This window comes from Gadus morhua, chromosome 13 (genome assembly GCF_902167405.1).
Source record: "Gadus morhua chromosome 13, gadMor3.0, whole genome shotgun sequence".
NCBI lineage: Eukaryota > Metazoa > Chordata > Actinopteri > Gadiformes > Gadidae > Gadus > Gadus morhua.
Window position 1 is genome coordinate 8,929,814 of NC_044060.1, and position 24,556 is coordinate 8,954,369.

The 24,556-nt window shown below is 46.8% G+C and overlaps 3 protein-coding genes and 2 long non-coding RNA genes across 7 annotated transcripts; 2 read left to right on the forward strand and 3 right to left on the reverse strand.

Moving 5' to 3' along the window:
- Window positions 1–138: 138 nt before the first annotated feature.
- si:ch73-15b2.5 (rho guanine nucleotide exchange factor 19) lies at window positions 139–5,572 on the forward strand. Of its 3 annotated transcripts, none has more exons than XM_030373799.1 (12): window positions 139–1,622; window positions 1,959–2,126; window positions 2,207–2,253; window positions 2,356–2,732; window positions 2,803–2,963; window positions 3,311–3,463; window positions 3,560–3,689; window positions 3,775–3,849; window positions 4,164–4,256; window positions 4,364–4,509; window positions 4,891–5,055; window positions 5,235–5,572. In XM_030373799.1, the coding sequence occupies exons 1-12, from the start codon at window positions 1,522–1,524 to the stop codon at window positions 5,278–5,280; spliced, it is 1,662 nt and encodes a 553-aa protein (XP_030229659.1). In that variant the 5' UTR covers window positions 139–1,521; the 3' UTR covers window positions 5,281–5,572. The 3 variants fall into 3 exon arrangements, with proteins under 3 accessions (XP_030229659.1, XP_030229660.1, XP_030229662.1); XM_030373800.1 differs by having other exon boundaries at window positions 4,164–4,229; XM_030373802.1 differs by lacking the exon at window positions 139–1,622 and adding an exon at window positions 1,634–1,876.
- On the reverse strand, window positions 5,442–7,858 carry cplane2 (ciliogenesis and planar polarity effector 2). The gene is made up of 6 exons (XM_030373805.1): window positions 7,647–7,858; window positions 6,923–7,045; window positions 6,493–6,645; window positions 6,247–6,371; window positions 6,025–6,161; window positions 5,442–5,908 (listed from the first exon to the last, which is right to left on the reverse strand). The coding sequence occupies exons 2-6, from the start codon at window positions 7,032–7,034 to the stop codon at window positions 5,686–5,688; spliced, it is 750 nt and encodes a 249-aa protein (XP_030229665.1). The 5' UTR covers window positions 7,035–7,045; window positions 7,647–7,858; the 3' UTR covers window positions 5,442–5,685.
- LOC115556632 (uncharacterized) lies at window positions 6,570–21,577 on the forward strand. The gene is made up of 3 exons (XR_003979091.1): window positions 6,570–6,714; window positions 8,110–8,227; window positions 21,264–21,577. It is a non-coding gene; the product is annotated as an uncharacterized LOC115556632 (long non-coding RNA).
- LOC115556633 (uncharacterized) lies at window positions 8,072–9,510 on the reverse strand. The gene is made up of 3 exons (XR_003979092.1): window positions 8,979–9,510; window positions 8,660–8,793; window positions 8,072–8,256 (listed from the first exon to the last, which is right to left on the reverse strand). It is a non-coding gene; the product is annotated as an uncharacterized LOC115556633 (long non-coding RNA).
- On the reverse strand, window positions 9,585–22,625 carry epha2a (eph receptor A2 a). The gene is made up of 17 exons (XM_030373798.1): window positions 22,447–22,625; window positions 21,492–21,559; window positions 19,331–19,970; window positions 15,211–15,366; window positions 14,736–15,074; window positions 14,295–14,422; window positions 14,013–14,184; window positions 13,774–13,876; window positions 13,470–13,525; window positions 13,205–13,330; window positions 12,913–13,098; window positions 12,751–12,812; window positions 12,374–12,583; window positions 11,984–12,133; window positions 11,374–11,567; window positions 11,020–11,175; window positions 9,585–10,462 (listed from the first exon to the last, which is right to left on the reverse strand). The coding sequence occupies exons 1-17, from the start codon at window positions 22,520–22,522 to the stop codon at window positions 10,354–10,356; spliced, it is 2,931 nt and encodes a 976-aa protein (XP_030229658.1). The 5' UTR covers window positions 22,523–22,625; the 3' UTR covers window positions 9,585–10,353.
- Between the last annotated feature and the right edge of the window lie 1,931 nt (window positions 22,626–24,556).

The following is a 24,556-nucleotide window of genomic DNA, read 5'->3' on the forward strand; positions in this document are numbered from 1 at the left end:
AACTGGCCCTGCTGGCGCTGCTGGCCCGTAATATCACTGTGCCCACCTAGACTCTCTCGCGCCCAGCCAATCACGCGGGAGTCCTCCATCTCTCTCTCTCTCCCTCTTATTTACAAAGTATATCCGGACGATCTATCATCTACATCATACAGGCATGGAGCATCCTCGTGGTTCAGTCGGGAAACGGCCGGCACTGCGTTACTGAATGAAGCCGATGTGAGAGGTGTGTGTGCGTGTGTGTCTGTGTCTGTGTCTGTGTGTGTGCGTGTGTGTATGTTGCATGCAGCTCTGGGCGTCCGCAAAGTTTCTACAGGGAGGTGGGCAGGTATAGGTGTTTTGTTTGGTGGGTCCATTTTATCTGAGCAAGCCTGGGTCCTTTTTATTCCAGACAAAGTCCCATAATTAAATGAAATCAGTATTGGAGCAGACTGAATGCGTTTAGATGCACTGGAGGTGAAAAGTTCAAATGAGAAGGCTATAGGATGTTAGAACGAGAGGCCCTAGCCAGTCCCTGTGCCACATTTCGTCTCTCAGGACGACGGTGTCAAATAATGCAATTTTTTTTTTCATTTCCTTATAAGTTTCAGAAACATTGATCGTTTTTTTGGGTTGAGGGTAAAGGAAGTTCTGCAGCAAGAAACTGCTTCTATGAGCCCTTTTTATTCAGCGCTGTCCTCTTGTTAAAATCTCATGCAAGCTGTTTTGCATTTTGAAATGTTGAACCGTTGAATTACATTTTTTTTCTTGAAAAAAAAAATCTTTCTTACAAATTCACTATGTGTATGGGTGTGTGTTAAAAATGGCTTTTGTGTGTCCGGCTCTGTCATGCTATGCTTTGAAAGGCTCAGCAGTTCTAGTCTGCAGACTAGATGGTTATTGATGGAAATGTTACATTGATGTTTTGTCTGTCTATACTGAAAATATTAATTTCAGTGTAGACGGATCTGGTTAAAAAAGCAAAAAAAAAAACAAGTACCTTCATATCCATCAACTGTTTTGTCATTAAATCCTATATACATTATTTTCTTTATTATACATTATCTGGGTCATAAACAAACTTCAGGCAAATTTATGCATTTCCTTTATCTTGTACTGAATTTTAAATTGCAAATAAAATAAAATTAGTCTTTGTACTCTATATACGTCTATAATCTTTTCCTATATTTGTATATAGCAAAAATAAAAGTGGTTTGACTAAACTAACAAACAACGGTGCAACAGAAAGAAGCAAAGAAAGAAATACAAAAATATTGAGGATGTGGTTAACATGGTGACAGACAGGCCAGCAGTGGCTCTCTGTACAGCTGCATCTTATTGTCTGATTGCAATTTGCAGTATGCTCTTTGCACCGGACCCAGAAGGTTTTCTGGTGGGTCGGACTCGGCAGACAGAATATCCTTCGTAGCAGCGGTAGTGTCACAGTGAAGTACCTGTGAGGTTTATGCGGGGCAGCCATCATTGAAGTAACCTGTACGGTGTGGATTAGAGCACAGATTCTAGCCGTGGTGACTTTACTGCCAAATGATGAACTCGATGGAGGAACCAGGTCACCTATCTCAAACCATGAAGGCATGGGCGCATTTCCTCAATGAGGGCGAGAAGACTGAAGATCCGTGTGAAGGGTATAAAGACTGTCCCAAATGAATAATTTTTGTATTAAACAGCACGTATGAAGGTGTCAGGCGGCAGTAGCTTCGGAGGTAGAGCGGGTTGACGGGTAACCGCAAAGTTGCTAGTATGAACCCCGCTCCTCCTAGCCGAGTGTCGAGGACGTATCCCTGAGCAAGACACCTCAGCCTAACTGCTTCCGACGAGCAGGCTGTCGCCCTGCCTGGTTTACTCTGCCGTCAGTGTATGAATGTGTGCCTGACTGGTTGTAAGTTGGTCAATAAAAGCGTCTTCTAAATCCCCTAAACGTAAATAAAGGTAGAATTAAAGTGACGTCTCTCTGTTTTCAGTACTGCTGTAGATATAGCTGTGGCCCTCCGGTCGGTGGCGTCAGCCCGGACGTGGTCTTTGGGAAAGGCTGGGTCACGTGTGGACAGGTTCATGTCAGCATTTGGGCTGGAGAAGGAGTGTGTGGAGGATCTGTCCCCAACTGTCGTCGAAGCACAAACTACAGGAGGGTGAGCATGTGTTTGGTTTTGAAAGATTTGTTTCTGGGCCAATTAAATGGGGACCGAATTCGTTCTTTCCTTGACCACAGACCTGCAGATCCAGTTGCGCCCTTTAAATCGAAGTACCTCCACGTTTGTAAGTGCTTTGTTCTTTTTTGTATGCATTCATTCCTCTTTTATCCCCATGAATGCTCTACTTTTTTATTATTTTTAATTTCTGTTTGGTCCTTCCTTGCAGTCCCACTGTATCAAGACTATTGTCATCATGCGGTTGAAGACCTACCTGGGGAGGGCTTGGTGCCTGAACCAATAAGATCACAGAGCTGTGAAGACCTACCTGGGGAGGGCTTGGTGCCTGAACCAATAACATCAGAGAGCATTTTGGCTCTGCAGGGGATCCGTTTCAGAGCCAAGTTCCAGGTGATCGTCCCGCCCCCTCAGGTGACCGTCCTGCCCCCTCAGGTGATCGTCCCGCCCCCTCAGGTGACCGTCGCGCCCCCTCCTCCGGCACGCTTTCCCAGGGACCGCCTGACCACATTCTGGCAGGACCTGGACGAGGTGAAGGAATGTGGTGTCCTCGCCACTTTGAGCCCCAGAGAGGTCCACCGTCAGGAGGTGGGTGTCTGTCTGTCCTGTCTGTCTTGTCCGTGTGTCTGTCTAACCATGTTAGTGGTCCCCTCTGAAGGCTATGTTTGAGGTCATCGGCTCCGAAGCGTCCTACTTGAGGAGCCTTGGCGTGGCTGTCAATCACTTCATGGCTTCAAAGAAGCTGAGTCGGACGGTGTCTCCACTGGAGCACCACGTTCTCTTCTCCAACCTCCGTCACGTGATGTCGGCCAGCGAGAGGTAGGGAGACTCCAACCGTCTTCTTAAAGGTGACGTATTATAGTGTGTTTGGTCGTTCGGAAAATCTGCCTCTTCTGACCTCACAAGTGGGCGTGTCCACCTGGATGTATGACGGATAGATGAGCAACGTTTGCTACAGTCCACTGGGTAGGCTGGTAGACTGATCTATCCACCACACATCTAGGTGGACACAGCCACTAGTGATGTAGGAATAGGCAGATTTTCAAAACAGCTTGTAGCGGCTAATCACTCACACATGGTGGTATAATATGTAGACATTTAGAAGGCTTAACATTTCTCCTTCTGGTTTTTCCATCAGTAATGACTGCTTCTGTTCCCATGGTTAGCTTTCTCGTGGCCCTGGAACGCCTTTTAGGAGAGTGTGTGGTCATACCACAGCTGGGTGGTCTGATGCTCCAGCATTGTCCGAGATTCCGGGCGCTCTACGTGCCCTATCTCAGCAACATGATGTTCCAGGAGGCCCTCGTCAACAAACTCCTGTGAGTCTGGTCATCTTCTGCATCTTCTTCTGTTTTTGATCTGATCTCCTTGACCTTCTCCATGCTAAAGGGTGTGCCGCCCTCTCTGTCTTCCAGACAGGAGAACAAAGGGTTTGTGTCCGCCCTGAAGACCCTGGAGAGGGACCCCGTGTGTCAGAGACGGAGCCTGAAGTCGTTCCTCGTCCTGCCCTTTCAGAGGATCACTCGGCTGAAGCTCCTGATGGAGGTGAAACACCAGACGGATCAAATATTTGTGTTTTAATATGTATTGATAATGGTTATATCTTGCTTTTTTCTTTGTGTAATAACAGCACGTCTTAACACTGACTGAACCTGACGCAGACTCGTATCTAACCCTAATAAAAGCTCTTGTGGGCCTTCATAAGGTAAGAGACTCTTGTTTAATGCCCATTTTTCAGTCTTTGCCCCTGGGATCTGCAAGCTCTAAGCAAGTACCTCATCCAGTTATATTCAGCTATTGGAAAGAAAATTATGCTTTTCTTCTAATTTAAATCCAACGTTTCGGATTTTTAACGACAACAATAAACATGGATACTTGAATCAAGACTTGCTATTTCTCAGTCTTACCAGCTGGGATGATTACCACCTGTTGTCTTGGTCATGCTGGTCTTTCAAAGGTCAGCTGACATAGTTCAACAACAAACACGAATCATTTTTTACAATTTCTGTCCGGGATCAGGTCATTATGGAGTGCAATGAAGGGGTCCGGAGGATGAAACAAATTGAGGAACTTGTGCGCCTAGAGGTGCTGCTAGATTTCAACAATCTTAAGGTTTCAAATATATATTTTCTTATCTGATGGTTAAATGCTATTCATACTTTGTCCAAGCAGATGCAACATAAGGAGTGTTATGATTGTTTTTGTTTTCTTTGCTTCAGTTGCTTCCACTGGTCGTGAAGGGACGCTTCTTATTGCATGACGGTCCCTTGAGACAGCTGAATAGGGTCGGTTCAGACTCGAAAATCTCCTTCACTGACGTCCATCTTCACCTCTTCAGTGATCTGCTGGTCATCTCAGTTCAAAAGTATGCCAAATCCTCTCGGTGAATCTTTTAACGGATACAAGTATAACACTCTAGCATGTAGAACATGGCATTAACTATGTGTTGGATTTCAATTCTAAGACGGTTCATTCTCAGTATTGTCAGTCTCGGGTGTATGGCATTATTTAAAGTGACTTGCAGTGAAAACAGATGGAGGTCATCAAAGAACAGGAAATGGGCGTTTTGTTTTTGTTTGACGAGAATCAAACCCAGAAAGTTGTATATTTTTAAATCTGGCGGCTGACGCCATAGCAATTACACTTTCCATGCACCTCTTGGCTCGGCATTGATCTGGGAAAACAAGAACAAGGACGGGTCATGGTGATCCGCAGGTCATGTGACGTCCTCCTCCATATTTCCCAGGGAGCAGCGTTTTGGCGTGCTAGACCACACTTCATTCCCCGGCAACGTGCGCGTGGAGCTGGTGAACGCCGGCATGCTGGCGCTGCCCACAGACTCCTTCCTGCTTCATCTGTCCCAGAACCATGCGGGCCACGCCACAGCCCTCATCCTCGCCGCACGCTCAAGGTCAGCGCTGACGTCACTCATGCATTCGTAACAACACGACTGCTGCTTGTTTACGCCTGTCTGATAGAATCCCTGGTATATTCACAATAAAAGTATTTTCTGGTGGTGGGCGCAAGTTAAGGTTCCACAATGGCTTAAAATGTGTCCTGTGCAATTCAAGGTTTTAAATGTTTTGACAGGTCTGACCAAATGGCATGGATGAAGATGCTGTCTGCTCAAAGTTGATTGGAACGTAAATTTACTCGCTCATAGTGTATGGTTTGAAATTGAAGGAACATTTCATAATTCATATTTTAGAGTTTTAAATGTAAGGAATAGAGAAGGCTTTGCACACCACATCACCATCACTATGTGAGCACTATAATTCATTAGAGATTACTTTGTTGGACACTTTTTCTAATTTTTTATTTATTGCAATGAGAACACTTTAAATGGTAGTTGGAACACACGTAATAAGAACGCACTGATTGTACATGAAATAGTTTGATTTCTGGAAATAAAATTGTTATCCTTTTTACTTGGTGATCAAATCTGCCCGGTCAACTACGAGAGATTCCAGTCACAACACTGTACAAATGTTTCATCCCAAATTGAGGTAGTAGTTCACGGCACACATCCACCCAAGTGTTCCTAAATGAGGGCCCCTTCCCGGTAGTGGGTAGGGCCACTGGGCAGTGTGGCCGCCATGCAGTCCTGGTGCCATAGCCGTTCAGCCAGGCAGTTGAGGAACGGGGCGACGTCTCCGAGCCCGTCGCTGACCTCTCCCCCTGTGCGAAGGACCGGGAGACCCTGCGTCTCCTGGAACTGCCGCACTTCTCTCTGCGTCACGTCGCTGTGCATGAACAGGTCAAATCTCGAGGGGTCAAGGAGGATTGCTTTCAATGACTTTCAAAAAATCTCTAGAAGCCTTTGAACTTCAGTTGACGTTGGTGTTGCTGGTTAAAAGTGTACGCGTGCACAAAAGGATACTTGGTGCCGACCACCATTTTCACAAGTTGGTCAGATGGCCCTGACCATCGTGCGATCTGATTGGGTAGATCGTCAAAGGAGGTTCTATCGGTAAAGGAGAAGAGGAAGAGGACCGCATCCACCTGTTCCTTACAAGACTGCAAAGAAATGGATCAATTATATTTATTTTCCAAAACTTACTGAAATGTCATGTTTCATTCCTAGAGTGTATTTGATACTCACGGGGAGTAAGTGGTCGAATCTACGCAAGGCATTCTCTCCACAATCCCATAGCTGCAGTCTGAAGAAAAGTACCCGGCCATTTTCCCTCAGTTTCACCGGCCAATATAACACTATGGTCTCAATACCTGCAGGAAGAAAATAATGATCTTTCATTTGTAATTAACATGATGCCAGAAAGTGTTGAACTGTGTGTGTGTGTGTTTGCACCACAAACAAGCTCCTACACCAGGCCCACAGCTGACCCACCTGTAGTTTCGTAGTGCATGCTGGGAGTGCTGAGCCCTGCAAGGCGTGCTGCGAGACACGTTTTCCCAACTCCACTCTTCCCAGAAAGGAAGACTTTGTACTGCACCGTCTCCACGGCAACGTGAGGCGCCATCATGGGAGACTCCAAGAGGCCTGTGTCAAACAACCAGGCTTAAAGCGTGTTGATTGGATTTCAGTCGGGTAGGATGTGTTGATTTCAAGGTAAGCCTACAAGGCTCCTTTATATTAGTTTTAGTTTTAAATTACATACAAATATAGGTTTCTGTATGCTACATTTGCAGCCTATATTTTCAAAATGTATTCCAATTTGTTTAAACATAATTCCACTTTACTGTGAAAATATATACTTTTATGAATGACCAATATACCCACATCACATACAATGGACTGTGATTAGTAATTGACGCACCAAACTGCCTTCGTTTTTTCTTTTGCAGAATTCTGTTGAAGAAGTCTTTGCTTTCTGCGCAAAGATGCCAGTCTGCTATTATAATCGGCCCAGGGGGCAGGTCTTGTGCCATGAACGTTATATGTAAGGGATAATGCCCGACGAGGTGTCCATTATCAGGAATTAATGGACGACGTGGAGGCGTGAACCGTCCGACGCGAAGCGGAGGACGGTTGCCTCCGCGAAGTCCATTAATTCCTGATAATGGACACCTCGAAGGGCATTATCCCGCTTATACTACGGTCACTTACCAACGGTGACCAAATTAAGACCATTAATTTATATTTTCATGCGTTTTACAATCCGAATATAAACTTTTCCACAAAACATACATTTGTTTGCCTGGTTACGCCTGAGGGTCTGACTAATACCCGGAACCACCATTACACGCCCGTTGGGTTCTCATGCAACGGAAACGTTGTTCACTCCTCCAGTAATTAGGACGGGCCATAGCTACGACTTTAGAACGGGAGGTAGCGGGAGGTATTATAGTCCGCTGAGCTTTGTTTTGTTTCCCGTTGCTATGGTTACTACTATTTTAGAGACGATACGCCAGCTAGCGCATTAATTGAGAACGGTAAACAGACAATTTGACGGAACTACTTGTCCAGGTGTCCGTATATCAGGAGTTAATGCACACCCTGCATCCAATCAGAATCGAGTATTCCCGCAGACCGTGGTATAAAGTATATTATACTTGTATATTAGGAATAGTTTGCAATGTTTGCGGGCTGTGTATCTGTGTTCCAACCTAACTTTATTCAAACGATTTTGCCTTAGTCTTTGATCCCAATATATTTATATGTTGTGTCTTTGTGATTCACAAGCATAAACCGCTGGGCTATCGGGTACAAAAGGAAAACTTAAACGTACACCACCAACTTCCGTAAACAAGACTCGTATCTTAACAACTATGTCGTCACTTCCTCAATCACTCTCCTTAATACATTTTCAGCCGACAGGGGGTGCTAAAGCCCTACAGATCCTAGGAGACAAATAACATAAGCTTGTAAGTTGTAGTTCACTTGATCCCAGGGGGACTTCCGTGGTACCTCGTGGTTACGTTTTAGGACCGCATGAAAGATCCCAATAAATGCAAAATAAAATGTGAAGATTGAGACGATTTATTTTTTATTGGTGTATTTCAGATTACGAATGGAGATGGCTTCCCTGCGGCCTTTAACCTTCAGGATCCCATCGTCTCCCATCGATGCGGTCAAAGACATTGGGTCCATGGCCACAGGCAACCTACATGTATGTGAGAAGGTATTTGTGACGGTGCCGTCTTTTTCCATCTGTTTAGGAAAAAAAGGGGTGTGAATAGGTTTAATACACAATAAGAACCTTTTTGTGAACAAAGGCTTATGTTTTGATCACAGAAGGGGACATTTTGATACAATTAGATATACAATAAAGCCTTCTCTATGAGAAAGTTTCCAGTAAAAGAAAAATATTAAAATATAAGTATATGACTGATTATATAGTGTATAAAAAGACATACTATGACTAATGTGGTTTTCTAATAGCAGTAAATATCTTAAATCATATGACAATGAATACAATATCATCTTCTGATACACATTCTACTTAAGAATATTCATATGAACGTTTTTCAAAGGCTTCATTAGTTTCCCTCCCCCAGTATCTAAAGCAGAAGACAATGGATAGTATTGTTAGAAGAGCTACAGCACTGCCCACCTTTTCAGCAGAAACCTCTATGAGATTATTGGAAGACGTGATGACAACATCCTCGGGAGCGAATTCACTCACATCCAACTCAAAGTGAAACCTATCCCCTATGGTGCGGACGTGTCCTGTAGGTGTGGAGTGATCTGGAATAGTCGTTGACGTCTCTGTTACTACCACACACACCAAACTTTCCTTTAGCTAATCCTTAAAAAGTTATGGATACTTTATACGACCACTTAAATGAACACAATCGCCGTATACAACTATAAACTATAGGTTATTATTATTAAATGTGTATTAAAATCTAATAAATTATGTTTACACTGACCTGTGAATTGGTTTGCGCCGTCATCGAGCTGATTTAGTACCACTAAATCTTTAGGTAATTTATCTCGACTCACATCCATAGTTGTACTGCTGCGTGGCCCCGTGCGCATCCAAAGGCGTCTTTATTGTATCAAATGTATAAGGTATGTTCTTGATAAAAGAAAAAACCTTATTGGGCACTAGAACTTCCTCTGCTCCCCGGTTTAAACGTGGCTACGTGTTGGTCTTTTATATCTGACCACTATAGGGATGGGTGGTGGAATGATTTCATCTCAAGGAGTGTGTGAAATGTATATTGCGTGAAGTAAACAGTCACTTTTAAAGCTACAGTATGGTTGAATATCTCAAACTCAGCTTCAGACGCTGAGCAGTTGACCAAGTGGCCCACAACACGTGTTCGTAATTATTAAAAAAGAAAATAAATCTCAATAAGAGGGATCTCAATCAGGTTCAATAAATACATGGATGTAGCAGCTGAGTGATTCGGATATACTAGGCGTGGTTGAACCTAAGTGTGAAATTCCATTGAACCGCGACACAGCCATGTACAGCTGAGCAACAGCTGCAGCTATAGTCCCAGACTATGGAAGACAAGCACACACTGTGGTCACAAAGAAATGTAGATTTTTATTCAACAAGGAATATGGGAAAACATGTATTCTTTTACTTGCAAAAATACCATAAATATATAAAATAAATAATTAAATAATAATGGAAAGTCAGTTGTAAGACTATAGATGCAGCGTATAAAAAAAAAGTTAAACACAACTTGTGGAAAAATAATTAATTTACACATTGGAGATACAAATTCATTAAAAACAGATGTATATCTCGTTTCTGACCCTGAGAGGAATAATCACACCTTTAAATGTCTTTCAATTATTTTCTTTTACAAAAACAGACTTGAGGGCCAGTTCATAGGCCTACCGGCGGCACAAAAGTGAGACAGTGAGTGCTAGGGAGGAAAGCCCGTTTACAGCGCCAGGCCTTCACTGTACTTGCTTTTAAGACTTCCAGTTTGGTCATAAATGCTAAGCAGCCCCATGTTCCCTTACACACGCAAGACATTATTTACATGACTCGCACGACCCGCTAATAGAATATATATAACTCTATAATATTTTACATATTAATCAATCCTTTTCTGGCCGTCTGAGCTCTTGAAGTACTTCCACGATCCTCCGGCTCCTCCATCTTGTGCTTTATTTTCTTGGAGAAAGCCTCTTCAGTCATACCGCACTCTGCCAAAGTAAAGGCGTAGCAGCGTCATCAGTACCACCGCCCATGTGGTCATCCCTTATTCTGTTCCATCCCCCCCCCCCCAGTGAAATGCTATAGTCCAGTCAGTGCATTCGGGTTGGCTGGGAGAGATGGGGTCACACGGCGAACACGCTGAGTGAGCTGGTCTGGTCCTTCAGGCCTAGGATGCTGTAGGCTATCCTCTTCATGTGACCGGGCAACCGCACGCCCACGTTCCTGATGTCTCTATACAATGGGAAACACAATAGGAAAATATGACGGGTTGTTCCTGTTTCCATCTCCAAAAGAGAAACAATCAATTCGGTTTTGTTTGTGTAGCCCTTCATTAACATTACAGTCTCAAAGGGCTTGAAAGGCCAAATATTTATGACACACCCCTGACCCTCGGCAAGAAAAAAAACTCCCTTAATCAGCGAGGAAGCAATCTTTAGCGACAACTCCTTTTTTGGAGTTTGGGACAACATTTATACTCTGATTCAAACATGTATTGACATAGACCTTTCTTTGCAATGTTTGCATTCAGCTCATACACCCTCCTTAAAACAATTAGAAACAGCCACGGACTGTTCCCCCGAGGGTGGAGTAGAGGGGAATGAGAAAAATGCATCAACTGTGCAACAAATGTTCGTACAATGTCTCAACGCTTTCTCCCCTCTGAATTAGAAAAAGTGGCACTGAGCCAATTAAATTGTGTGTGTGTGTTCGTGGGTGTGTTCGTGGGTGGGTGGGTGCGTGTGTGAGAGAGTGCCATGGCGGCTGTCATCTCCGTGACCGGTACTTACTCATGCCGCATGGCGAGCACCTGCTCCATAGTTGTGATTCCTGCGCAGGCAAAGCTGTCGCTGTACTGGTTCATTTTGATGGACTCCAGCCATTCTGGGACCGACCTGAAGGTGGCGCTGTCGCAGCCACTGGTGCTGGGCAGGCGGATGGACACGCTGCAACACACACACACAACGTAATTAGCCTTCACTTTGAAGCGCCACACACAAAAGGGGAACACAGTCAGACTAGTTTCAGCTAGTGCTTGTGTATGTGTTTCCATGTGTATGCGTTTTTGTGTGTCAGTGTGTGCGTGGCGTGCGTGTGTGTGCGCGTGTCGAGACACGGAGGAACAGGTCGGACCGCCGACATACCGTGGGTCGAAGTCGGCGATGGGTTTCAGGGACTCTGGGCTCTGGAGGAGTTTGTCCAGGATGTTGACGATGTCTGTGAAGCGCGGCCGCTTGGAGCGGTCGTGCAGCCAGCACTGCAGCATGAGCTGGTAGACGGCCGACGGACAGTCCATGGGGGCGGGCAGCCGGAAGGCCTCGTTGATCGCCTTCATCACCTGTGGAAAAAGTGAAGACGTTGAGAAGTGGCTCAACGGGTAGAGCGCGGATGTCCTCCCATACCTTCCCCTCTATCTCAGTCTATAATAAAGCATAAAAAAGAAGCGGCTTTACAACTATTTATAATAACTGCAAAAGTGCAAAACGCCCTATCCCCTCGACAACGAGTGGGCAGTGCCGGCAGTGGTTTAAGAGTGGTATGGTATGCGTTCGTGTGTTTACATTCACAGTTTATTGAGGATCGCCATGGGAACCACGGCCGGGGTTTAGACAGGGGAGGCCGTTTTCACACCGTACCCACCCAGGATAAACATTCGCTGTTGAATGCTAGAAGGCTAGTGTGGAACCACCCCAAAGGACTATTCTGTGTTTCCACCCGAGCGGCAGGAGAGGGCTTTTGACAGTTGACACATACCTCGTGGTTGCTCATGTCCCAGTAGGGCCGTTCCCCGAAGGCCATCACCTCCCACATGACGATGCCAAAGCTCCACACATCACTGGCTGATGTGAACTTCCTGTAGGCGATCGCCTCGGGGGCCGTCCAGCGAATGGGAATCTTACCTCCCTGGAAGAATAGAAAGGTCAGCTTAATCTTGTTTAATGGACTGAGAAAATGGAAAAACATAAGGTGCAGGCAGAGCTAACGGTCTAATTGAGGTTTAGCTCTTGGGAGGGATCCCGCCATGAAATGTACATTTCCTGATTCTAAGAATATGCAGCCTGGTCTTTTGTGTACATCTTTATATATACATTTTTAAAGCTGCAGTGTTTACTGAACTCAATAGATTCAGGATGGTGGACATACGCTGGTTGTGTAGGTTCCTTCGGGATCGTCCTCCAGAACGCGGGAGAGGCCGAAGTCCGAAACTTTGCACTCCAGGTTCCCGTTCACTAAAACATTCCTGGCAGCCAGATCACGATGGACATAATTCATGTCTGATAGGTACTTCATTCCTGCAGCTATCCCGCGTAGCATTCCCACCAGTTGGAACGCTAGGATCTCCCCGTCATGGTCCTGGAGAAGCAAACATCCCAACATATAAACGTCTGTGCTTTTTGCTGAAGTTGGCTCTTTTTCCAGATCAAATAAATCATGACTGCCTCAATTCACAATCCCTATGAAAGGTTTAGCGCCTCGTTAAGTAACGCGTTGAGAGCTCTTAAGAGAGGGATTGTACGCACCCTAAGATAGATGTCGAGAGCTCCGTTCTCCATGTACTCCGTCACAATCATCATGTGCTTGACTGAAGAGAAGAAAAAGGGCAGACATTAGTAAAACGAAATGGATACCTCAACCTGGGGAACGACCCAGCCCCTGGTGTGTGTCCGAGGGGAAAGGCTCACATTTGGTGACCACCCCTTCCAGGCGAATGATGTTCTGGTGGGAGAACTGGCCCATGATGCTGGCCTCGCTCAGGAAGTCCTGCCTCTGCTTCTCCGTGTAGCCGGCCTTCAGGGTCTTGACGGCTACGGCCACGTCGCCCCGGCCGGGAGACTTCATTACCCCGCGAAACACCTCCCCGAACTCTCCTGCAAGACCAGAAGGGAGGGACTATTAGAATCTACGCCCCGAGACCTTACCCTTTTGGTAAAGCGGCCATGAAAAAGGGACCCATTGGGAAGCTGGAATCCTTACCTGCGCCGATTACTTTCTGTTTGGTGACTACGCTTGGATGGATCTCTGTGGCAAACTTGAGGATGGCGATGTTGGGATCCTCGTACATGTGTGGGTCAACGTAGGTCTTCAGAGGCTTCAGTTGATCTAAGGAAGGGGAACGGGCAGGTATTGATTATTTGTCCTCCATCTAATTAGCAAATGTGGTTGCTTTGTGTAGGTAATGTCAACAGGAGCACGGCGTGAAGCTGAAGTGATTTTGAACCCTGAGCTACGGTTTGTTTACCTGAGTTGAAGTAGGGATCTTCGGCTCCTCTCCTCCTCCCTGTAGAGCTCAGAATCCTGAGAGAAAAGACCAAGATTCAATATTTGAGCGGAGCCCAGTGAGACGGTCACGCCCGTGTCAGGCCGCTCTAGCAGGCAAACACAAACTACAGTCCTGCGGTCGCGAAGCCCCGGCATGTTGAACTGTAAAACGACCTTCGCAGGCTCGCTCCCGGGGCACAGGAACACAGCCGGGGGACTGCGTGCGTGCCTGTGTTTTTTAATGAGGCTGAGGAGACGGCTAGGAGACGTCTCGGGTTACCCACCGTTTGTGAAGCAGCAGGACCGCCACCACGATGAGCAGCACCAAGGCGCCGACCACCACGGCGGCCATCACCACCGTGGAGTTGTTCTGGATCTGGGGAACCGCTGCAGGGACGACAGCGCCAAAGGAACATTAGTGACGGCACACAGGGGAAGTGAAAAACAAACAAGTGGGGACCAAGAAAACGATTCATTCCCCCTGGGGGAAGGGACAGGAAGCGGGGAGGGTGTGGTGGCGTACCGTGGGTCAGGGTCTGGAACTCGTACTCGGTGCTGTAGCTGCCGGGGGTGCCCTCTGGACTCAGGGCCTGGACCCGGAACACGTATGTGGTGGCCGGGGAGAGGTCGCTGATCGTGGCGGAGCTTTTGTCCAGAACCAGCACCGTGTACATGGTCACGTCCCGGTCTTCATCCTGCAAAGGGATCATTGATTCGTTACTATAGGCTACAAGCACGGCTTTGTGAGGGGGGGGAAAAAAAGATAAACTGCAATATGGAGAGGAAAGAAGGGATGCTGGCTTACCTTTCGGCGGTACATGAGCTCGTAGCTGTGGGTGATGTGTGCGGGGGTTTTGCGAGAAAGGGCCCAGGATAGGGAGAGGCTGGTAGGGGTGTTTTCGTCCAGATGGATGGAGGTGACTTTGGGAGGATCTGATGGTAAATACACAAATAGTGAGTCAAACAAGGAGAGATCCACTGAATACATCTTTGAATGGAACCGTGTGACACGGAAGTCTGTGTGACACAATAGGCAACCCTAAGCTTAAGAGTAAACCAGTTCAACCGCCAAACCTTTACACTGCATAGATCACTTTTGTAATCTCTCAGGATATCTGCTATTATAATAACTCTTGTCACATAAAAGCGTCACATAGTTTAGCAAATCTCACCTTTTGTAGCGCAACATAAAAGAGAAACCGAGACCGAGTGAGTCACGAGTTGAGACGGTTGTGAGCGGACTAACCGGTATAGCGGAGAGCCGTCGTGATGCTAGCGCTGGGCCGCTGGCTCCTGAAGCGCGACACGCCGCTGTGGGCCACCACGCTGAAGGTGTAGTTGAGGTGGGAGTCCAGGTCGGCCACGACGACCGAGGTGTCCCGGAGGGCAGTGGGGCCAGGTTCGAAGCGGACCTTCTCGCCACAGGGGACGCAGGTTTTGGGCCCGTCCGAGCAGCGCTCACACATGACGCTGTAGGTGAGGTCCGCCCTTCCCCCGGTCACCAGCGGGGGGCTCCAGGACAGCTGCAGCCGGCCCTCTGACGGCAGGGTGTTGGCGGAGAGGTCCTGGGGAGCACCCGGGGGTGCTGTGAGACGGAGAAGAAGAAGGGGGACAGTCAGTTGAGACACAGGTGCAACGTCCCAGAAGGCGTACGACGTCTTGCTAAAAAGTGACTTGTTTGGCTTGTTTTAGTTTCCATGTCGGTAAGCAGCGATTGTTACCAGAGCAGGCGGATGTGGCGGGGTCGGCAGGCGAGCGGTAGAAGCCATCCCTGCAGGGACACACCAGGGCTCCGGCGGTAGAGATCTTGGTGTTCTTGGGGCAGATTTGGCAGAACTCACTGGAGGCGGTCGATTTGAAGGAGCCGGGTGTGCATTCTGTGGCGAGGGAGTCAAAGGATATTAGTATTAGTTCAAACATTGTGCGTAGACACAAGCATGAGTATGCGCTGACACACACGAGCACGCACACACGCACACACACACACACACACACACACGTATCCACACCCAAACACAGGCAAGAATGATTGATTTAGTTCAGGGAACAATGAAACCAAATCCTTAATATCAATCCTCTCGAAGCCCAGCAGGAAACGTTTGTGGTAAGTAACCTGTAATCACAGTCTTTGTCCGTGAAGGAATGAATGGGGTTTCCCTAATGCCTTGCCTCTGCATGTCAGAGTCGCCTGGAGTCCTAAAGTCTCAGGTGACACCACCAGTGTCAGCCGGATGGTGCAAAATTCACACACAAAGGGCCTTGAACCCTTCCTCTCGCCTTACATGAAGTGCTCTGGCAGCGTATGCGCGTGTTTTCGCAAAAAAGGAAATGGCATCTTCCTCATGGCAGAGGTGTCGGAGCATTTAATTTGACCTTCTTTGACATCGAAACGCTGTTTTCCAATACAGTGCATCTAAGGTTAATAGATGTGCAGAGAGGCGCATAGATGAAGCGCGAGAGAGCCAAAAGGCCCCGTTTCCCCTCTTCCTTCCTTTTGTCCGGTCACCACTGGCCTATGGCAGCATGTAAGGTGGATAGTAGTGACGGGGAAAAACAGGAAGAACCTCTTCAGGGAGCCATGACGCGGACTGTGTTCTTTAAAACCAGGATGGACACTCTTGTCTGTGAGGCAAGAACAATATCTGTGTTGGCTTAAAAATATAAAAAACACCCAAAGTACACACGAAAACCAATAATTGCTAAGGCTTCTCTTCTCTCTCGTCTCTTCTTTCTAGAATCATCTTACGGCGCTAAACTCTTTCATGTGGTTTGTTTCTACTGGTGGCCCGGGCATCATGCAAGGAAGGGTTTTAGACAGGCGTCGCAGGGGAGGGAGAATCTCGGGGGTATGACTACAGACACAAAGAGAAAGAGGAGGGTAAGTTTGAGTCTGTGTTAAAGTGGGAGGTGGGGAGAAGAATAGGTGGACGGGTGGGGGATGGGACGGGTGCCCAAAGAACCAACAGAAGTTCTCCCTGGGGAGCCGCAGAGGGAGTGTGGGGGGGGGGGGTGTACGGGGCCTTTCGCATATGAAAAGGGGGCCAGGCTTTTTCATCTTGAGATGGAGCAGCAGGACCTCTGTCACGTACCAGAGAAACCCCAGCCCCATTCATCTTTTGTTTCTGGGGCTGGCCGGAGTGAGGCCATAAATATGTTGCATTAATCGCCTGAGCGTGCAAATGGTGGCATGTGTGCAATGTGTGTAAAGGGCCGAGGCTAGGGGCATGGCTGTTGCTTCAGCAGAGTTTATGAATGACTGAATGAGTTTGATAAACGAGGGCTATTAATCGGACATGACTAAAGTGAAAACGAAACCGTGTGTAGATTATCTCTTAAAATAAAATAAAACGTTTTTTTTTTATTAATGTCACTGGACATTGCTACATTATCAACGCTTTAACACATCCCCTATCCATTTAAATAATCTTGAATCCCCTTTTCATTTGGACTTTTTGTATTTTTGTTTGTTGATGAATGGCGCTTCTAATTGTGCCGCGCTGCCTTTGAATACGAGCCCCCTGTGCATGGGAGCTATGTTCCGCACCGGTGCATCTGTTAATTGAATCTGCTTTTTACTCTTTGTCGGCCCATTGTTCTAATGAGTGGGAACACGGATTAGGAAGCTCATTGCGTGTGTTAACGACCGGATGAAAGAGCAAAGAGAAGTAAAGCAAGGCATGTCATTGCCCAACAGCTGTCCCAGTTGGTCCACTAATCCTCTAGACTAAATTACACTCCACACCTAACTAAGCAGCCTCCACGCTAGCCACCCTCATCTACCAACTGTCGACTCACCCCACCACGCGCGCACGCACGCACGCACGCGCGCACACACACACACACACACACACACACACACACACACACACACACACACACACACACACACGTGCACCCCACCGGACAAACACACACAGACACCAACCCAAGGACAACCTGCTTATTTGTGTCCGTCAGCATTGCTCCTCTACTCACTAAACTTTTGTTCCCACAACAGTTGGGTGCTTCAGTGAAATCTAAGTCCGCTGGGTTCCACCCATATCCAATTAGGCCATTACTTGGCTCAGTGAATAGAGCAAAGGCTCCAGTTGAAGAGATTTCACCACTGGACAGGACTGCGAATATGTTGGGATGGTTTCATGTCCTACTTTTATAGAAAGTGGAGAAGAAAAGGACAGAGACGTCCATTGTGATTCCACTAAGGTGTTGCAACAGATTTCCTGAGTCTCAAGGTTATCTTCCACACTTTTCTTTTTCCACTCATTAATGTTTCCCCATTTCTCCGAAAAGCTCTTCACAGCTCTATTCTAGTTTCCGTTTCAGGTGTGTGGTTGTGTGTGCCTAAGTGTGCGTGTGTGTTTCTGGGCTCGGGCGCCTCTTCTGGAACATTCCACAATAGTTGCTTCCCCCCCCCCCCCCCTCCCCTCCCCCCTGAACACTCATCCTGAAGCCATCCTGTTATAATCACTAAAGCTTTCCCGATAGACACATCACCATGAGGAGTAGGTTAGCCATTAGCATGCATCATGCTTATAAATGACACAGTGTCTGTGGGTTGGGTTTAGTAGTTAGGAAAGGAATGCTTTCCTATTTAGATAACTGGTCCAGTCAAGGTGACTAGCCCCGTCAAGGGACCTCAAAGTCATAAACCACAGACTGACTAAGACCAGCCTGCGATAGGCGTGCCCGCACCATCCCTGTAATCTGTGGTTTGTCGTAGCCATGGCAACGGACACAAACATAAGTAGTGAGTGAGGCATAGACACAGGTAGTCTTCTTGGCAAGTTCACACACACACCGGCCTCTCGTCCTCCCATCAGTCAATCAGTACTGTAGCTGACGTGAGGCCCAAGGAATGCCTTGCAGAAATCCCCCACAGCCTGGCTGACACACACACACACACACACACACACACACACACACACACACACACACACACACACACACACACACACACACACACACACACACACACACACACACACACACACACACACACACCTTCCTCCTTCCTGGCCTCTACTTTATTCCATCTCTCCTCCCACGCTTCCTACAGATAGCCTTGCGCACCACACCCCAGAATGCTGCCGACTTCCACGCAGACAATGAGGGCATAATTACCACCACAGCCAAATCCTCAACATACACAACGCAGTACTCGCTACTTCTTCTTCCTCCCCTCTGCTTCTTCTTCCGCCCTGCTCGATGAGCTCAACCCCACAGGTGCCAACCGGGGCCCCCGCACATATTTCAGAGGTCGCGCATTCCCTATTATTTTCACTGTCACTCACAGAAATAGATAAACCACGAGCTTCAACAAAGTACACCTGACTTTACGATCCTGCGTCTACGGTAAAGATTCCAACAGTCCACTTATGCCGGTTTACCCCTCTCCCCTTATAAAAATAAAAAAAGAAGAGGAATTTTAATATTTCTTCAATAACCTCCGGCCTTTCTTCCATAGAACTATGAGCGGAGCCGATTGCATTCTTGGATCCTAAGAAACGGCTGGGGAGTGTATCACCCGACAACAGTTTCGAGGTTGATTCATCAACCGCACAATATTTGCCTAGGGAACCGCATATACAACTTTGAAATAATTTAATAAAAATGGAATTATTCGTAATTCCATACATACCCCATCGCAACAAAAGAAGCATGTTCAGACCTTTCCTTCCTGTCAACTCGCAAGCCTTATCCTGCCCTACCTGACCTATTTAATTAGTACTCCTTTTATCTCTCTTTCACACACCCACACAGTCGTCTCACTCAAACACACACACACAGAAGAAACCTGAAGAAACCATCAGCTGAGCGTGAGAATGGCATTTCCTCACTCACCTTCGCATGCTTCCCCGACGGCCTCGTAGCCGGCCTCGCACTGGCACTGGCCCTGGGGCACCAGCCACTCCCCGTCTGCCGTGCAGTAGATGCTGGGGGCCGATGGACTGACGGCGTGCGCCACACACGACCCCTCCACCAGCCGCAGCGCGTCCGTCACCGTCTCGGGGAAGGCGGCCAGGCTCTGTACGGTCGTCGGGCACGTCTTGTAGAACACCCGCACCGAGATCAGGGCCACACAGGCGCCCATGTCCTGGAAGGCCAGGTAGAAGCCCTTCTGCGACAGCGGGCCCACCGTCCGGGTCTCCGTGTTGACCTTGAGCGCGCCACGGCCCCGCGTGATCTCGTCGGGCGCGATGGTGGCCACCTTGCGGAACGTGCCCTTGCGGAAGTTGGTGCCCACGTCGGCGTCGGCCTCGGAGACGAACAGGTTGAGGGTCTCCTTGCAGGCCAGCGAGGCGCCGTCGAAGGAGTTGCAGTCACGCACCACGAACTGGAGCTCCACGGAGACGCGCGTGGCCTCCGGGCGGCGCTGGATGAAGGTGGTGCGCACCCAGTTGTCCTGGTCGTTGGCGTCGACGTTGCACACGCTGTAGGTGTACAGCAGCGAGCCGTTCACTACCGTCTGCACGATCTCCCACTGCGAACCACAAACCAACAGGGGCAGAGATTAGAGTTACAGTATGGACGGGAATCTGGATGCTCAAATGTCCTTAGACATAACAGGCATGGGGCGAAGGACTTTGTTCCTACGGTGAACCAGCTTTTATTGACATACCCACTCGTTCTTCATGCTGAGCGAGAATCCCATAAACAGTGCAATTAAGGCTGCAACTATGTCTTTCCACGCGTTTGTGGAAAACCTACGTCTGGACATGGGTTTTAGTCGCGACGTGTGTGGTTTCCCGGCAACACATGCGGAGCGTGTGTGTACGCAAGACTCATACCACCAGCGAACGCTACCGTGGAATACCACCTAGCATTTATGGTAAACCCTGTGTGGGGCGCGATGGTAAATTGGAAGCAATTAAAGTTTTAAGCACAGAAGGAAGCAATAGGGATGAGAGTGGCTAAACGAGCCAATAACTACACCAACAGACAATAACCCTTAGAGGCGAGACAGGCCACGGGTGGCATCTGGCCCAGTCTGTTTTGACTAGTGAAACAAAGGATGCCTTGACGTAAGATGATAAGTCCCTCATCTAAAAGGAGGAAATCAACCTCTTTAAAAAATATGAAAATTACAGGGGACAGAGTGATTGATGAGGATTACAGAAGTGTTTGTTTAACCACCTTACAATTAAAGAATGTTTTTCTTAGGCTACCGTATTGCAAGAGGAGAATAATTGCTGTATTAGCAAAAATTCAAGAGTAATACTTAAAAGCCCACTCACCCTAAATGTATAACATTAGGGAGAATGAGACCTTTCTTTATGTTTAGACTATTTGGTCCAGCAGAAAATCCCTTAGTAATCAGCGGTTCAAATTTCTAAAAGCATTCCATGCGTGGGCAGGGTGAATGAAAAACCAAGCTTACTTGTGAAACAGACAATGAGAAATGCTAAGGGAAGTCCTTTTCCCCTACACTGAAAATCCTTGAATCTGTAAACCTACCGTTCACACAAGAAATGTAGTCGAGAGGCTGGAAGCAGCCACGTCCTGTTACTTATTTTAGACAGAAAGCCACTGAACTATACATAGAGAAATGTTTCGGCCACACCACCAGTCTTTGGTCTCCTAGCTATCCGCCTCTGTCTCATGTTCTACCACAACTGCGTGGATCCTGACACTTTTCTATCTTTGTTCTGACAGGGAACCGAAAGGAAAAGAAGGGACATTGTGGGGTTTTATGGTTCTGGTTTTGAAATGATAACAGCCTGTTATGGAATTTGCATGGTGAATGCCATTTTATTTTATTTTTATGATACACTAGCTCCAACAGAAAGGGGAACTGATGAAAGCCAAAACCCTGATCCACATGTTCCCCGGGAACGCTATTCTGAGGAACAGAGGATGAACAAGACCTCCCTGCCTTCAACTATTTCAAGCACTACTCTAGTTTAGTGCCTCGTGTCTGCGAGAAAGTGAAAGACATCTTCAGACGACCAGGCCCGTTGTCGTTTGAAGTGTTGGAAATGTCTGCTGAGGTATAAATACTCACCCCATCCTCATATGGCGAGGTCAACCACCCAAGCTCTCCTCCTGCTGCATTCATATCCAGTAAGACTTCTACAAGGGAACACAAAAAATAATTTAGTAACGAGATCGACATGATGTGTTCATTATTTGATTGTATCGCTTATTTATGATTGTATAATCACAATGAAATATAATTAATTTATAGATGCCAACAGCTACCGACCCTTTCATTTTTCATGATTGTGTGTTTTAATATCAACTATTGAACTGATGTGGATTGCCAATCACATCTTGCATCTTGTTAGGACAGCACATGAATGAATGTGTGAACAAAGCCATCCCACCTAGGACTGTGCCGTGCCAACATCTTGATGGGGCACAAGCCTTTCCATGACAGTTTAATCAAGCATGTCGGTTTTCATTCATCACTTCATTAACCGTGTCCTCCAAGTTCTGGCTACAGGACCAATAATGGTACACACGCTAGGGGTTTTACAATTGCATGACAATCAAATTCCTCAGCGTTGTAATTTGCAATAAACAGTCCAAGGTTGACCACGTTTTTGCCCCATACGTTTTTGCCCCCTACACCACGAGTAACTCACAGTATTCTTAAACAATGCCGTCTGGCCTCTGTGAGGGCAGAAAAGTTTCTGGAAAAGTTTCTACTTCGGAATTCCTTTTTTATTGAAGTCCATATAATCGCTGAGGAGAAGGACTGAGTCATTTTACTGTTAAGGTGCAGTCACTATGGTGGCTTATGATCGGCTGTGATTTTCTTACGTCTATCCCGAAAGAAAAATACCTCAAAGTTGATCGGACATTTGACACTTCATTAAATCAGAGAAAAATGATTGGGAACTAAATTAAACGATGAAGACTACGGTAAAGTTAAAACCCTGTCCGGAGACATGCGGGACACGGGAGACCCGGTATGACTTTAAAACCCATTAGTATGTGAAAGTAGCTCTACTTACGTTCTTTTGACTGACGGCTGAGAGACACTTGTTGAATAAATAAAAACAAAAATAAACCAAAACACCGGAAATCCATTTTTCCAAGCTTTAACAGGTCATATAGGCTCTCCAAATCTTACTCCGCCGACCCGGCTCACGGCTCTCTCTCTCGCACAGACGATGTTAACTGAGAGAAGCGAACACGAGCGACAGCCCATTGAGAAACAGGTGGCGTCACGAGGTCCCGCCCCGGGGCCCCAGGAATGCGATCGCTTCCCATATTCGGTGTACTGCGGGGTGTGGCCACATTGGACGGCCATACCTGTTCATACAAAACGGATGTGCTTTGAAATAGATAAGACAACTTCAAAGCTTCATCATAAGTCGTTTGCTACGGTTCGGTTTCCAAAAAAAGTGTATGAAGGTGTTATAATAAGCTACCGTTTCACGTTTTATCGAATCCCGTAGTGTAATTTATTAAGTTGAATGAGCTTAAACACTTATTTAGCAAATAATCAAACTGAAAATTAAGTGTGCTGCGGTAGCAGAAGGCCTACCAGGCTACCAGTTCACTTTTTTTTTAGATACTATTTTATTTTCCCAAATTAGCACTCCAACTAAACTAGATAGATTTGTAAATAACTCCCCATTTATTTTGACCAAAGAATATATCCCAATCTCCAGGTCCTGTGTTTCCCACGGCTGGTTAGGGAGGGGTCAAGTGGGAGGCTGGTTTAGTATGAATATGTAACTACTAATGAGACTGCCTTGCTTCAGAACCTCACAGTTTTGGTATGGATATGTGGACACAAAGGGAAACTTGACAATGGCATCTCCTAGCAACTCTTATCTGGAGGAATGTCAGAGTCAACGCTTTTCCTGCACGCCAGCGTGTATTTAGAGAGACGAAACCCTTGAGTACGGGGCCGGACACAGACGGCCACCCTGGCGAAGACCCCGCCGCCTCAAGTGAAGAGACACACATTGTCCAGCCCTTACATTACCATACACAGACATTAATCATACAACAGACAGAGTAAAAGATGTTGGTTAAAAAAGAGAAAGATTAACAAGTTAAGTGTGGTGTGGATTGGGACATTTTGACCTTTGCGTGACAATCATTGTGCTGGTTTACAAGTATCATTTATTTAGCCAATAAATGGTGCCTTTACAAAGGCTGCCTTACAAAGATTACAAATACGATAGTCTTTCAAAATGTGGACATGGAAGAGTTTCTACCCACCTATCTAAACCCAACTAAGTATCCTTTTAACCTTAAATGCTTGTTTTTTAGGATAGAATATTGTCTTCAATGCTGGTACACAATATTTATTGTTATATATAACATGTCCATTCATTTTCCAACTTACTTCAGTCTGACAAATGACTAACTGTTTGTAACAAATTGAATGTCATCAGGTTTCTTGATTTCACCACAAATGTAAGATCTGGGATGAAAGCAGAAAACAAGTAGCCAACGACACTTCAACAAGTCCTCAGAAATCCCTCACTTTCAAATCACCCAACACACTCTTGAGTGTGAACAGCCATTGAGGAGAAACTCACAGGTCCTCCACAAGTCTTTCCACTTTTCTGCCGGTTTTGGGTTTTCATACATTTGAGTTCCGCGGTAAGGTGTTATCCCTCAAGTGTGTTAATGCTTAAGAGAGTTTTTTAAGGTTGGAGAAGGGGTTTCTGTTGTCAGCCATTTCCCAGAGGTGTCAGAGGTCAACACCCACTCTCACACACAAGTATGCAAATGCTTTCATTACAATACAGACCTCTTTTCATCCCGCCACGGCGCTAGCATGCGCCCTGCCAGAGCGCGAACGGCGGGCCACACAGCTTAGAGATGTGAGTGCTACTCCTCAGCTTCTATGGGGACTGACAACACAAAAGTGCTTCACCGTGGGGGGGGGGGGGGGGGGGGGGGGGGGGGGCGGGGGTCCGGGTGGGGGCTTAAATTTTGAGGGTCAACGAACAGTGGCGTCAGCAGCGCTCTGTCATTCAAACCACAGTGACCCCCTCCCACCTAACACCCCCGCTTTACATGCACCTCTCGTGGTATCCGCAAACAGAAAGGTGGTGCGCCATTGTGAGGCCTGGGCTGCTTCGGCTCTAACCCCGACTT

What these genes read in the sequence shown, in the direction of transcription:
- cplane2 (XM_030373805.1), bottom strand. Translation starts at nt 7,034, where the DNA reads ATGGCACAAGACCTGCCCCCTGGGCCGATTATAATAGCAGACTGGCAT. An exon ending in GATTCGACCACTTACTCCCC is followed by an intron (nt 6,162 to 6,246) that starts GTGAGTATCAAA and finishes ATTTCTTTGCAG; the next exon opens with TCTTGTAAGGAACAGGTGGA. An exon ending in AAAATGGTGGTCGGCACCAA is followed by an intron (nt 5,909 to 6,024) that starts GTATCCTTTTGT and finishes TGACCCCTCGAG; the next exon opens with ATTTGACCTGTTCATGCACA.
- si:ch73-15b2.5 (XM_030373799.1), top strand. Translation starts at nt 1,522, where the DNA reads ATGATGAACTCGATGGAGGAACCAGGTCACCTATCTCAAACCATGAAG. An exon ending in GAAGCACAAACTACAGGAGG is followed by an intron (nt 2,127 to 2,206) that starts GTGAGCATGTGT and finishes CCTTGACCACAG; the next exon opens with ACCTGCAGATCCAGTTGCGC. An exon ending in ATCGAAGTACCTCCACGTTT is followed by an intron (nt 2,254 to 2,355) that starts GTAAGTGCTTTG and finishes CCTTCCTTGCAG; the next exon opens with TCCCACTGTATCAAGACTAT.
- epha2a (XM_030373798.1), bottom strand. Translation starts at nt 22,522, where the DNA reads ATGGATTTCCGGTGTTTTGGTTTATTTTTGTTTTTATTTATTCAACAA. An exon ending in GACGGCTCTCCGCTATACCG is followed by an intron (nt 14,423 to 14,735) that starts GTTAGTCCGCTC and finishes ATTTACCATCAG; the next exon opens with ATCCTCCCAAAGTCACCTCC. An exon ending in GTTCCAGACCCTGACCCACG is followed by an intron (nt 13,877 to 14,012) that starts GTACGCCACCAC and finishes TCGTCCCTGCAG; the next exon opens with CGGTTCCCCAGATCCAGAAC.